Source organism: Sus scrofa, chromosome 4 (assembly GCF_054392235.1).
Source record: "Sus scrofa isolate SSC_HxYL_T2T_F1_AM1 chromosome 4, Sscrofa_HxYL_maternal_Yorkshire_Landrace_v2.0, whole genome shotgun sequence".
NCBI classification, from domain to species: Eukaryota; Metazoa; Chordata; class Mammalia; order Artiodactyla; family Suidae; genus Sus; species Sus scrofa.
Genome location: NC_139386.1, coordinates 109,222,759 through 109,236,393, shown reverse-complemented (window position 1 = coordinate 109,236,393; position 13,635 = coordinate 109,222,759). Strand labels below are relative to the sequence as shown.

At 50.3% G+C, this 13,635-nt stretch overlaps 1 protein-coding gene across 19 annotated transcripts in view; it reads right to left on the bottom strand.

Moving 5' to 3' along the window:
• The window catches only part of IGSF3 (immunoglobulin superfamily member 3), a 174,278-nt gene that overhangs the window by 108,499 nt on the left and 52,144 nt on the right, over positions 1-13,635 (bottom strand). For 10 of the 19 annotated variants that reach the window (XM_085023474.1, XM_085023475.1, XM_085023461.1 and 7 more), the window contains 2 exons: positions 4,999-5,063; positions 231-900 (listed from right to left, as the gene is read on the bottom strand). In XM_085023474.1, the coding sequence (XP_084879600.1) occupies positions 231-273 (43 nt within the window). In that variant the 5' untranslated portion in view covers positions 274-900; positions 4,999-5,063. Of the gene's footprint in view, positions 1-230; positions 901-1,315; positions 1,456-1,568; positions 1,676-4,998; positions 5,064-13,635 lie in introns of those variants that run through there. The other 9 variants (XM_085023458.1, XM_085023464.1, XM_085023470.1 and 6 more) reach the window with 3 other exon arrangements.

Below are 13,635 nucleotides of genomic sequence, written 5' to 3'. Positions count from 1 at the left end.
GACACTAAGAAGAGCCCACGTTTCCTTTAAAAGACCACAAACAAGACCCATCCTTCCTCCTGGGTCAGAAGCGGGGGCCCTGGGTCCTCTGTGTCAACGTGTGACACACGCCCCTGCCTCCTGGGGTCCCCCAAAGGCCAGTGTTGATGGGAAAGAACCACACGAAATTACAGGAACCAACAGCAGGTTAAACTTTCACACTGATCGCACTGATAAGCAGCGCCACTTACCCAGCACAGCCAGACAGCTCAGCACTGAGAAGAAGCACTTCATGTCGGCAGCCGAGAGGAGACAACACAGGGCGCTTCGTCTTCTCCCAGCACTTAATCTCTTGTCTCTGACAATCCACTTATAGCTCCCATGGACAGTTTTGGAAACAGAACTTCACTCAGAAAATAAGAACGGGTTAAAGAGCTCGGCGGGAGGGAGTGGGGGGAGGGGCGGCGGGTGGCAAGTGTTAAACTCCCCTAGGCTAAAGGAAGGGTCCAGAACAATTCGGAAGGCGCTCTAGGCTCCAGCCACATCCTGTGCCTTGCCGTTTCCAATGGAATTGTAGACTGCGGTGGATTAATCCTCCAGGAAAAGGGGAAGAAAAAGAGTCTGAGAAAATCCTTTCATCCACTGATTATACAGAAATGTCCTTGGCTTCCCAGTGAAGGTGTCTGTACTCTCCCTCATTCGGATTCCCCAAAGGCAACAGGGCAGGTTTTGTCAAAACCTTTGACAGCCAAATCGCCCTGCCTGGCATCGCCTGCTTCGGGTTTCTTCATCAAAAAGTCCGTCTCCATCCATGATGGTGGGTCAAGGGGCTGCCACCTGCCCCAGACCTGCCCGCAACACACGAAGCAAGTTGGCCTTCTTTCCGCGGCCCTGAAGCGGTCCCACGATGCCAGCAGATTTCTAAAACAAACACAACAGGGATTTATCAAAGGCAAACACTGCCGCCGAGAGGGGCTGAGCGCCGAGTTGGTCCGGACACCTGGGTCCCGATCCTGGACCAGGACGGTCAACGTCTCTGAGGTCTGACCTTGGCCAAGCCGCTACCTTAGCCTCCGCCTCAGTTTCCCCGCCCAGAGGAGGGCAACTGCGGGAAGCCCAATTGTTCCTGCAATACTTTCACCAAACGCTTCACTCCTGAGAATTCCCTCCGCCTCTCACGGAGCCCGGGCGCCGCGGGTAGCCCCACCCTCCGCGGGGGCAAATCGCGTCGGGGCTCCGAGGTGCGGCCGCCACTCCCGGTTCCAGCGCCGGCCCCCGCCCCAAACGTGGGAGCTCTGCGCGCGCCGCGTCCCAGGTGGCCCCGCTATTGTTTTACCTTCCCGGGTGTTTATTTTTCGCTGATTGGAAAGAAAAGAGAAGGAGCGAGAAGGGAGCCCAGGGCTCCGCTTTCGCTGCCGGGGCGCGCTCGTTCGCCGCGCGCCCGACCGGCCCGGGGAGGGGTCTCGGGCCGACCCCCGAGCGGAGCCAGCGCCCGGCCCACCGCCGCCCCTCCCGCCGCCCTGCCGCCGGCTCCGGCTCCCCTCTTGCCGCCCCTCCCCGCGCCACCCGCGCGTCCACCGGATACCGACCCCGCCGCGGGCCCGCTCCCTCCGCCGTCCGTCCGTCGGTCAGTCAGTCCGGCGCACGCCTCTAGGGACGCGCCACCTCCTCCTTCGGCTCCCGCAGCGGCTCCTGCAGCCGCGCTCCGGCCCCTCCCCAGTCCCCGCCCCTCCGCCCGGCCCGCTGCACCCGGGCCCGCCGAGCGCGGGGCGAGGGCGGTGGCCTCCGCCAGAGGCCACGCCCCCTGCCCCGCCCCTTTCCCCCAACCCTGGAGACGGGCGGCGGGGCGGGGGACCCTGCGGGGGCTCTGGGTGCCGCTGGTGGCGCCCCGCCCGCACCTGCCGGTGGCAAGGACTCAAGGACCTGTGCACAGCTGGGGTGTTGGCCCCGCTGAAAGTTAATCAGGGGGTTCACACGCAGACTACCCGGCCGCAAGCTAAAATCACAGGCCCTTCCCAAAGCCCACCAAAGGCGCCTGGAAGAGGTCGGCCTGGGAACGCGTCCTCTCGCCTCGCCGGGAAACAAAAACAAAGCCCTGTGCAGGAGCCTTGAATGTCTTTATACAGTGGAACCCCACATTGCACCTTCCTCTGAGACAGAATTGCCTAGACCTTGAGACCGAAGTGGACTCAAGAAATAGTCCGGGTTTTAAACCTGGTTCCTCCACTTCCCCGCTGAAGACCTTGGCCAAGTTAGTTAATAACACCGTGCCTCAGTTTCCCCACCTGTTATATGAGGAAATGGCCTGTACTTCATAGGGTTGTATGAGACGTCCATGACACACTTGTAAAACACTTAGGATGGTGCCTGCTACATCTTAAGCACTCCGGAAATGTAAGCTATAATTATTTTATGAGGAACTCTACTATCCAAGCAAGTGCATTTTCATTCATTCAGTATTTGTCCAACACATGCACTTGCTGGGTAAACACAGACCCAAGGTGATCAAAGCAGAAAGGGACAGTCCTGCCCTCCTGCAGCTTGAGCTCTAATAAAGAGACCTTAAAATAGGCATGGCACAAAAAGAACAGCGTTGAGGAAGCACAGGCAAAGCCCTGGACCCTGTGTTTCGGGGGTGGGGGGGGGGTGTCAGGGCAGGAGGAGGTGGGTTTGGTTAGGTCAGATCAGAGGCAGGGAAGGCTTCTCAGAGGAAATGAAAGCCAGGCAGAATCCAAAGGAGCAGAAGGAGGCAGCAGAGGAAGAGAGAGGAGGGAGGGGAGGACTCCCAGGCCCTGGAATCAGTACCCTGGAAGGCCCAGAGCAGGGAGAGAGAGTGGTCCAGTTAGAGGACCAGAAGTCTGAGGGGGCCCCAAACTCTAAGAAAGAAGTGGCAAGAGGTGAGCAGAGAAGCAATCTGGCAGCAGAACCTGGAAGGCTTTGTGTGGTGTGCGAAGGGGTTTGGACTTTAGCCCAGGGCTAGAGCAAAGCCCCTACAGGTTTTGAGGAAGGCAGTGTAGTTATCAGATGTACCTTCTAGAAAGACCGCTCTGGCCCAGGTGTAGAGGATGGATGTGAGGGGAGCTCTATAGGAGCCTAGATCTCTCCAGACGAGAGACGATGGTAACCAGGCCCATGGAAGTAGCAACAGGGAGGGGGAGGAACCAGAGGGTCAGGAATCAGGCTCTGAAATGCCAGGGTGAGGGCGAGGAATGCAGCAGAAAAACTAGTGCAACCTCTTCGGCTGAAATCAGACTACATAGGACCAGGTTAGATGCACTGAGTGTGAGATGCTCAAGAAGCATGCAAATGAGGATGTCCAAAGAGAAACTGAAGTGGGGGAGGGGGAAAGTGGAGTTCAGAAGTCAGGAAGGGGCTATGGGTTTGTAAGGTGTTTGTCATCCCATTGGACAGTGAAAGGATTTAGTGAAGAAATAGACTGATAATTCACTGATACCAAAAAAAAAAAAGTTAATTACCCCCTCCACACACACCCAGGGTGCAGGGCAATGAAGGACATGCTATGGGGGGACGTATGAAAATAACTAAGGGGTCTTATTTGCCCTCACCCTCGCTCCTTGAGCTGTACATTTCTTACGGGCAGGATCTGCCCTTTAATTATCATTTATCCCAAGCAACTCTTGGCATTGTGATCTGCATACAGTAATTACACTATAAATACTTCAACTGAATGGAATTAAATTAAATATTTATCACATCTGCCAAGGAGTGTATTGAAAATCTCTGCTTGTGTTAAATATTACCTCTTTTCCACAAGACCACACTGTCTCCGGCATCTCTCACTTCTCCTTATCGGCTCAACGCCTTCATTTATTTATTGAGCATCTACTATGTGCCAAGAAGACACTCAGCTCTGGAGGTGCTTACCTTCTCACGGAAAACCCAGACAAGGAGACAAATAAATATGTGATATAATGTGATGCGTTCTGAGGAAAAGTGGGAAAGGGGAATCCTGTCTGGATGTGCATGGGGATAAAGAGAAGGGGTCTGTTCCAGGTGAGTGGTCAGCAAAGGCCTCTCGAAGGGAGTGAGAGCTGAGCAGAGATCTGACAGGGAGTGAGCCCTGGAGAGTTCTAGAGGAAGAGCGTTCCAAGCTTAGGGAACAGCAAGTACAAAGCCCTTTAACACGCTCTGAAGACAGAGGTGTGTTCTTGGAGCTCCCGTTGTGGCTCAGTGGTTAACGAACCCAACAAGGATCCATGAGGATGAGAGTTTGATCCGCGGCCTTGCTCAGTGGGTTAAGGATCCGGCGGTGCCGTGAGCTGTGGTGTAGGTCACAGACGAGGCTCAGAGCCCGTGTTGCTGTGGCTGTGGTGTAGGCCGGCAGCTGTAGCTCCGTCCGATTCGACCCCTAGCCTGGGAACCTCCATGGGCCGCCAGTGTGGCCCTAAAAGCCAAAAAAAAAAAAAAAGTGTGTTCTTGTGCCTGCAGTGGCATGAGAGCGAAGGAGAAGGAGAAATGGGGTCAGAGACGTGCAGAGGCCAATCCTACAGGACCTCGCAGGCCCCGAACCGTTTAAGGGGAACTAGCGCATCGGGAGGCAGGAGTCAAGGAGAGACACCCAAAAGGAGGCTCTTGCAGTTGCGCAGGGGACCCCGGCTCATACTAGGGTGGTAGGGAGACAGGTTGTGAGAAATGGGTGGCGTCTGGAAGCATCTTGAAAGTAGATTCAATGACATTTTTTGGAGAATCGGATATGGACGGAGCGAGAAAGTGGAGAGTCAGGGAATTTTCCAGAAGACGCACCTCGGCCTGCAAAGGCGCGCTCAGACCTCACCAGGCTGCCCAACCCTCTTTCCAAGACCACACTTCACCAACGTTCACTCCCAGGGCCTCTGCCCAGGCCGCATCATCCATCCTTGAACTCTGTCCTCAACTGCCCCTTCGCAGTTCTTTCCTTCTCAGCCCATCCCACCTCCTACCACCTAGACCCCGGCAGCCCTGGGTGACCTGTCAACCCTCGCAGGCCATCACCACCCCAGACACGTTATGACCACTTACCAGCCTAGTGTCTCTCCACGTTCACCCTCAATGGACCATCTGAGATTTTCCAAGAACTGTGCTGCCTACAGGGCGGGGAGAGTAAAGTACAATGAAAAGAACGTCTCGGCCCTTCGGACACAGAATCAAGTGAAGTCACTGCTGAACAATGGCCCTTTCAGGAGATAATCCACAGGCAGAGAAAGGGTCAAGTCAGAAGGGAAGGAGACGCGTCCAAGAAGAGGGGACAGACGTCCCCTGTCAGCAAGTCTGTCTGGGGCCGGGCTGAACACTAGCAACTTGCTTCAAAATATCTCATTTTGAATGTTGCAGCCTCTCCTGGAGTGGCCTGGAATCAGGGGGATATCTTGAACGGTTTGGAGGGAGGACTCCCTAATCTTCTCCCCCAGGGAGTTAAACGCAGAAGCCTAAAAAAGCACAGCTCCTGCGAAGCGTTGCACTTGGGAACAAAGGTCCAGTGTTGCCTGATGTTCCTACTTTTCAGGAAAAGCAGGAAATCCAGACATTCGTTGCATTCTTCCTAACTTTATTCATTGGAAGGTAGGGGGGGAAGAAAAACAAAACCACCGTGGGAGAACAACAACACAAAATTTGTGTGTGGATAAGATAGGACCAAGGGGTTCTATCCTTCGAGGTCTCTAGACCTGTTTGGCTGTGACCAAAGGGTAATAAAAAACCACAAGTAACAAAGTTTTATTTTTTAAAAAAAGAGAGGAAGCATTAACCAAGTTCTCTCTCTCTCTCTGTGGGTTTTTTTTTTTTTTTTTTTTTTGGCCACACCCATGGCTCACGGAAGTTCCTCGGGGCCAGGGATCAAATCCAAGCCGCAACTGCGACCTACGCCACAGCTGCAGCAATGCCAGACCCTTAACCCAAGCACCAAAGGGGAAACTCCTACCCAAGTTCTCCTTTGTCAACTGAAAGAAAGCTGAGGGCCAGGCATGGTGCCCAAAGATGGCCTGACACTGCGTGCTCACAAGCACGCACGCTAATTGCTCTGAATGCATTTAGGAATGCCAGGTGGCAAGAACAGTGGCTCCCCCTCACTAAACAGCCAAGAGCCATGTAATGCTCAAAGTGCCACTAAGCAATCCTCTGGATAGAAGCTTCCTTCTTGGTGATTACCCTCCTACGCCAGCGAGGATCCCCAGAGCCGAAGACTAGGAATAGCTTATACAGGATACCATCTGTCTTAAAAAAAATAAAAAAATAAATTTAAAAAAGGGTTGTCTCTGAGTATAATAAAAAGTATAATCTATAAGGATCTTGAGATGGGGTGGCATAGGCCCCTAAAGCTTTCCCCACAGGTGGGTGCCCAGAACCGGAGGGGCTCCATCTAGCTTTAGAAAAGGGTCTGGAGTTCCTGTCGTGGCGCAGTGGTTAACAAATCCGACTAGGAACCATGAGGTTGCGGGTTCGGTCCCTGCCCTTGCTCAGTGGGTTAAGGATCCGGCGTTGCCGTGAGCTGTGGTATAGGCCGGTTGCTACAGCTCCGATTCAACCCCTAGCCTGGGAACCTCCATATGCCGCGGAAGCGGCCCAAGAGATAGCAACAACAACAACAACAACAAAAAAGACAAAAGACAAAAGACAAAAAAAAAAAAAAAAAGAAAAGAAAAGGGTCTGGATGTGCCCCGACTCCAGGCTCCTGCCATGGAACTGCACAGCCTGGTTTACCCCAGAGGGGAAAGTAAGATGCTACCCAGCAAACGTTCTCCTTTCTCCACAAAACCCCACAGCTCTGCTCGCTTACTCTCCGGTGACAGGGAACAGTGGATCTGGGGGAGAAGGCCTGGGTTTGTGTCCCAGATCTTCGCTTATTGACACTCAACTCTGGTCAAGTTACTGAACCTCCCTCCTGGTTCATAAAAGGAGATAACAATAGCACGTGTCCCCAAGGGAGTTTGTAAGGATTCCATGAGTCCATGTGTAGAAGGAACTTAGCAAAATGCCTGGTACTGGGTTCTCAGTATTCAGTAGCTGTTCCCTTCCCTAATTCTGAGCATCACATAGTCCAAGGACCCAGAAGGCCAGAAGGTCTAACTTTCAGTCCAGGCTCTGCCGCTCATGCTGTCTGTTGACCTCTCTGGACCCAAGTTTCCTCTTCTGTACAATGAGGTTGATCAGATGAGTCAGAATGTCCCACACTACGCATGACTTACTCCAAAACTTTAAAATACAATTCCCTAGGAGTTCCTGTTGTGGTGAAGCAGAAACGAATCCCACTAGTATCCGTGAGGATGTGGGTTTGATCCCTGGCCTCGCTCAGTGGGTGGGGGATCTGGCGTTGCTGTGAGCTGTGGCTGTGGGGTAGGCTGGTCGCTGTCGCTCCGATTTGCCCCCTAGCCTGGGAACTTCCATATGCTATGAGTGTAGCCCTAAAAAGCAAAAACAACAACCACAAAACAAACAAAAAAAAGCCCAGATCCCTAGGCCCCATCCAGAAGATTCAGTTGCCAAGCATTGGTGTGAGACTGGACTAGAGGAGTTTTAAGGGCTCTTTCAGCTCAAGATTTCATGAAGGATTTTCACAGACGCATGATCCCTTCTGCTCTGTCCAAGTCCATTTCTGATTTTGACAGGGAGGATCCTCACCTATAAAAGGCTGTCACTTAGATCCAAGGAATTAGAAGAGCTCTTCTTTTTTTTCCACCAAGATTCCATCCGACCACGGTCAAGGGGCCCCCCATTCTCCCGGACCAAACCTCGAGCAGCGTTGCGCTTCATTCCTCCTTTCCAAAATCTCAGCAAATCCTGATTTTTTTTTTTTTTTCTTTAACCCAACAACAGCCTTAGATTGGCTTCTTACACCCAGCTCTGGCTCAGCGCCTATGCACGTCTCTCTCTGCACTCCCTCCCTCCGCTAAAGAATGGAAATAGCCCAGAGCCTGTGGGTAGGCAAGGATTTGGAGCCCAGGCTGAACGCCACGGCACTTGTCATGTTGGCGTGATTCCTCTAAGTTACATTGGCTGACCCCGATCTCTCCCGCACTCTCTCCCAGTGTCCCAGGGCAGCCGGGCTGCCTGCCAGGGCTGGCTGCCACTTTCAACCATGCTGTCGCCCAGGTGGAGGGCTCTTAAGAATTTGGCTTGGCCTCTCTGGTGACAAAAAATATTAGGATGACCATGGAGCCTCTGTCCTCTCTTAGATCTAAGAGTCTAAGAATGAAACAACCATGAGCCCAGAGCAGAACAGAGCCTTCTGGATGTGGGGGTGCTCTTTCTGAGACATCTGTTACCCCACTGATGGCTAGGGCTGTCTGGCCTGAACTGGCTGGCACGTTGCCTGTTTCTATAAAAGAGTGCAACGACACTGGCCAACCTCACCCAAATATATATGAGCCCAGCTGACAGTTTCCAAAAGTTCACTTGGAAGTTAATTATTTGGAACTCAGAACATATTTCCTCATAAGAGTAAAAGAATAAATGGCAATTATATTTCCAGGCTGACACACAAGTCTCTTTAACCCTTAATATGCTTAAAATGCTATATATTTAAGAGGGAAAAAGCAGTCAACCAACAATACAATTGAAACACCAGTGATTAAATAATATTGAAAAATAATATTGGGACAGGTGGGTTTTGTTTTTTTGGTTTTTTTTTTTTTTTTTTTTTTTTTTTTGAAGAGCCATACCTGTGGCATATGGAGGTTCCCAGGCTAGGGGTCCCTATACCACAGCTCACAGCATTGCTGGATCCTTAACCCACTGAGTGAGGCCAGGGATTGAACCCACATCCTCATGGATACTAGTTGGGTTCATTAGCACAGGAACTCCAGTTTCTTTTCTTCCTTTTTTTTTTTTTTTTTATGGCTGCATCCATAGCACATAGAAGTTTCTTGGCCAGGGGATGAATCCAGGCTGCAGCTTTGACCTACACCATAGCAGCAGCAACACTGGCTTCTTTAACCCACTGCCCCAGGCTGGGGATTGAACCCATGCCTCCCCAGAGACCTGAGCTGCTGCAGTAGGATTCTTAACCCACGGTGAGAACTCCCCAGGTTTTTGTTTTGTTTTAATGTAGCACATATTTAGTTAACGTAAAGCACAGTTCTCTGCCCTGAAGTGCTGGGGAAAGCAGGCACACCTCCTATACTCATGGGGTTTATACTCTGTGTTGATTTTTCTGTTCATTGTCTTCCCCTGAGAATATAAGCTCCTGGGCTGGAATCTGGTCTGCCTTGTTCTCTAGCATATGCCCAATGCCTAGGATAAGGCCCAGCACAAAAAAAAATGTGCTCGATAAATATTTGTTGAATGAATTAGTAAATAAATTCTAGTTGGGGAATCAGACAATAAACAAGTAAGCAAATAACGATGCAACCAAAGTCAGCTGATGATAAGTGCCAGGAAGAAAATGCAGGCACGGAGATGGTTGTTTTCCGTGTGGTGGTTGTGAAAGGCTTCTCTGAAGAGATTATCTTGCCATGAAGAACTGAATGAGGAACCGAGTCAGGGAAGCGGTCGGCGAGAGGTCTGCTTTTGGTGTCAGACCAGGAAATCTGGACCAATGTCCCCACTGTCAACTAAAAGTCCTGGACAAAATTTGAATAGTATTAACAATAGAGTCACTTGGGACTTCCCACTGTGGCACAATGGAGACGAATCTGATTAGTATCCGTGAGGATGCAGGTTCAATCCCTGGCCTCGCTCAGTGGGTTAAGGATCCAGTGCTGCCGTGAGATGTGGCACAGAGGCTGGTGGGATCCGGTGTTGCTGTGGCTGTGGAGTAGGCCAGCGGCTGCAGCGCTGATTCAAACCCTAGCCTGGGAACTTCCATACGCCGCTGGGTGCAGCCCTCAAAAGACAAAAAAAATTAAAAGTAAAATTAAAAAAAAAAAAGCAAAACAAAACAATAGAGTTCCTCAAGTGGCGAGGAATTACCAGGCAAAAGCTAGGAGAAGAGATAGACTGTTCCTTGGAGCTATTGTTGCTTGGAACAAATAGCTGCTAAGCTGAGCTGAGCTTTTGCTGTCCCCATGGGGGACACACCAAAGCTAGGGAAGAATGTGGGGGCTTTGAACTTGGAGCCAGGCTCCTCCAAGAGCTGCATCCTCAGGGTAATTGAACCAGACTCAGCCCTTAGCCTTGCAACCTGGCTTCAAGTCATCTGAACCGGACAGGAGACCTTGAGCCTAGAACTTCCCTTAAAGGGGTCCCAGGCGGGAGCAGCACCAAGTACCTTCTAGAAACAAATGCAACACCTTTTAGAAGGGAGATCCTAATACTCTAGGCCTCAAGTTATTCTAAAATGAAATTTCACAGCATATAATCATATATAACCAGGAAATAAGACAGTATGAGTGAGAACTAGCAGAAAGAGCAGAAAACTAAAACAGGCCCCCAAACCTTAAGATAACAGACTTATCCAACACAGCCAAGAGATTACCCATGCTTACTATGGGCGAAGAAATAAAATTCAAACTTGAAAATTGTATCAGAGAGTGGGAAGCTGTAGAATGATCTAGAGAGAGAGCATTCTGGACTGAGAGGAAAAGAAGTGCAAAGCCCTGAGGCACGTTGGGGAGAGAGAGAGAATGTTTGTGTGGCAGAAGCAGTGTGAACAGGAGAGAGAGAGAGACCGTGCAGGATGAGCTCAGGAAAGAGAGCCAAGGCGGATCACGTGGGGATGGAAATTTGAGTTTTATTCCCTGTGTCCGGAAACCACGGAGGGTTCATAGAGTTAAAGGGTCATTAACTTACACTTTTAAAAGGCAAATCTGGCTGATGTGTAGAAACTAGGCTGTAGGGAAGCCAACGTAGAAGCAACAAGATCAGAGAGTAGATTTTTGCACGGTCCTGGTGAGAGATGAGGAGGCTTAGACGAGGGCCCTGGTGATGGAGGCGGTGAGACGTGAACTTAGGACACACCTTGAAGGTCCAATCCATCAAGAGGAGCTTTCAACTGAATATGGACATGGGGTAGGAGACAAAGCTCAGAGCAGCCCCCTAGTTCCACGTACTCTCTGTAAGACCCTATTTTCCACATCCCCGCGTGGCCTCTACTTCTCTCTCAGGAGACAACTCCCTAATTGTCCTTCTCAGCCCAGTCCTTTCTTCTGACCTTTACCCCTATAGAGACAACGGCCTTTTGAAATATTCTACCTGAGGTTCCCACCGTGGCTCAGTGGTTAACGAATCCGACTAGGAACCATCAGGTTGCGGGTTCGATCCCTGGCCTTGCTCAGTGGGTTAAGGAGCCGGCATTGCGTGAACTGTGGTGCAGGTCGCAGATGTGGCTTGGATCCCACATTGCTGTGGCTCTGGTATAGGCCGGCGGCTACAGCTCCGATTCGACCCCTAGCCTGGGAACCTCCATATGCCACGGGAAGCGGCCCTAGAAAAGGCAAAAAGACCAAGAAAAAAAAAAAAAAAAAAGAATAGAAAAAGAAATATTCTACCTGGATGTTACTAGACCTTGGACTGAACATGCCCCACATGTAGCTCATTATTTTTTCCTAAAAATCTATTTTATTTTTCTTCTCCATTTTCTTTTTTTTTCTTCTCTTTTTAAATTTTTATTTATTTGTTTATTTATTTTAGTCTTTTGAGGGCTGCACCACAGCCACAGCAACTCAGGATCCAAGCTGCATCTGCAACCTACACCACAGCTCACGGCAATGCCGGATCCTTAACCCACTGAGCAAGGGCAGGGACCGAACCCACAACCTCATGGTTCCTAGTCGGATGCGTTAATCACTGCACCACGACGGGAACTCCTTCTTTTTTTTTTTTTTTTTTTTTTGCCCAGTCCCATGGCATGTACAAGTTCCCAGGCCAGGGATGGAACCCATGCCACAGCAGTGATCTGAGCCATAGCAGTGACAACACTGGATCCTGAACCCACTAGGCCACCAGGGAAGTCTTCAGATTTTTTTTTTTTTTTTTTTTTTTATCTTTTGTCTTTTGTTGTTGTTGTTGCTATTTCTTGGGCCGCTCCCGCGGCATATGGAGGTTCCCAGGCTAGGGGTCTAATCGGAGCTGTAGCCACCGGCCTACGCCAGAGCCACAGCAACGCAGGATCCGAGCCGCGTCTGCAACCTACACCACAGCTCACGGCAACGCCGGATCGTTAATCCACTGAGCAAGGGCAGGGACCGAACCCGCAACCTCATGGTTCCTAGTCGGATTCGTTAACCACTGCGCCACGACGGGAACTCCCAGATTTTTTTTTTAATTAAAGTATAGTTGACGTGAAATGTTGTACATCGAAGTGATTCAGTTATACACACACACAACCTACACACACATATTCTTTCTCAGATTCTTTTTCCTTGTAGGTTATTACAAAATATCGAGCAGTTCGCTGAGCTAGAGAGTAGGTCCGTGTTGGTTATTCACTGTATATACAGCAGTGTGTCCATGTGAATGCCAGCGTCCTCAGTTTTCTACTTCAGTTCGTGCTACCACTTTTCACTTGACCATAAAAGTCAGAACCTTGGGATTCATTTTAGACTTCTTACTTTCTAGGTCCCATTGGTGACAGGGAGTGCCAGTTCTACCTCCTTAACATCTTTCAAAGCTATCGGTTTCTTTCTGTTTTCAAGGCCCCTGCCCTTGCTCAGGCTTCATCACTGCTTTCTAGAAGTTTACAGTTTCCCACCGGGTCTCCCGGCCGGTGGTCTTGCTCTCTGTCCGTTCATCCTTCTGACACACACATCTTTCCAAAGTGCAGATGGGGCCCTTCTGGAGCTGCCAATCGCTTCGGAAAGAGCTGGGCTCCTCAGAATGGGTTACAGGTACCTCCCCCAACCTGCCCTTGAACTTTCTCCCACTTTTCCATGCTCTTGATTCTTCCCGCTATGCTCTGGTCTCGGGCAGTTACCTCTGTTTCCTGGACACACCTTTGCACATGCAGTTATTCTGCCAGGTAAGCCCTTTCTCCTTCCACCACCACCCATCAACCTGTTAAACGCTCACCCTTCTTGTAGGAACAACTGAAGCATCCGCTTGTCTATAAAGCAGCCTTCCTCCCCTCTCCCTGCTTGCCTCCCCGCTGCCCTGAGTTCCTCATCTAGGAAAGCTCTGTGTAGACCTCTGGGGTAATGCTTTTCCTTTTTTCTTCTTCTTCTTTTTTTTTTTTTCTTTTCTTTTTTCAGCTGTTTAGGGCTGCACCTGAGGCATATGGAGATTCCCAAGCTAGGGGTCCAATCAGAGCTACCGCTGCTGGGCCTACACCACAGCCACAGCCACAGCAGCTCCTTCACCCCCTGCATCACAAGGGAACGGCCATGCATGGAGGTTCACAAACTTCTTTCATGATCACGTGTGGTTTCGACAACGCTTCTATGACCCTCTGTTCTCGCTCCACTCTCTTCCTCACTTCCAATTTTCTATTTATGGAAAAGGGCGTGGGGAGCAGCAGAAAGGGAAGGAAAGAACTAGGAAAAGAAAAGATGAAGCAAGGAAGAAAAATTGGGAAGAGGAAGGAATGAAGGAAGGAGCAGAAGGAAAGAAAAGAAAGAAGAGGTAGAAAGACGCACAAAATGAGGGGACTAAAGAAAGCAAAGAAAAAGAACAACTTAAGTAAGCACACATGTGTCTGGGAAATATATCTGCAGTATTTGTACTTAAACAGCAGGGACCTCACAGCAGATATTACACATTTAATTGACTAGAGAAACCAATCACAGAACA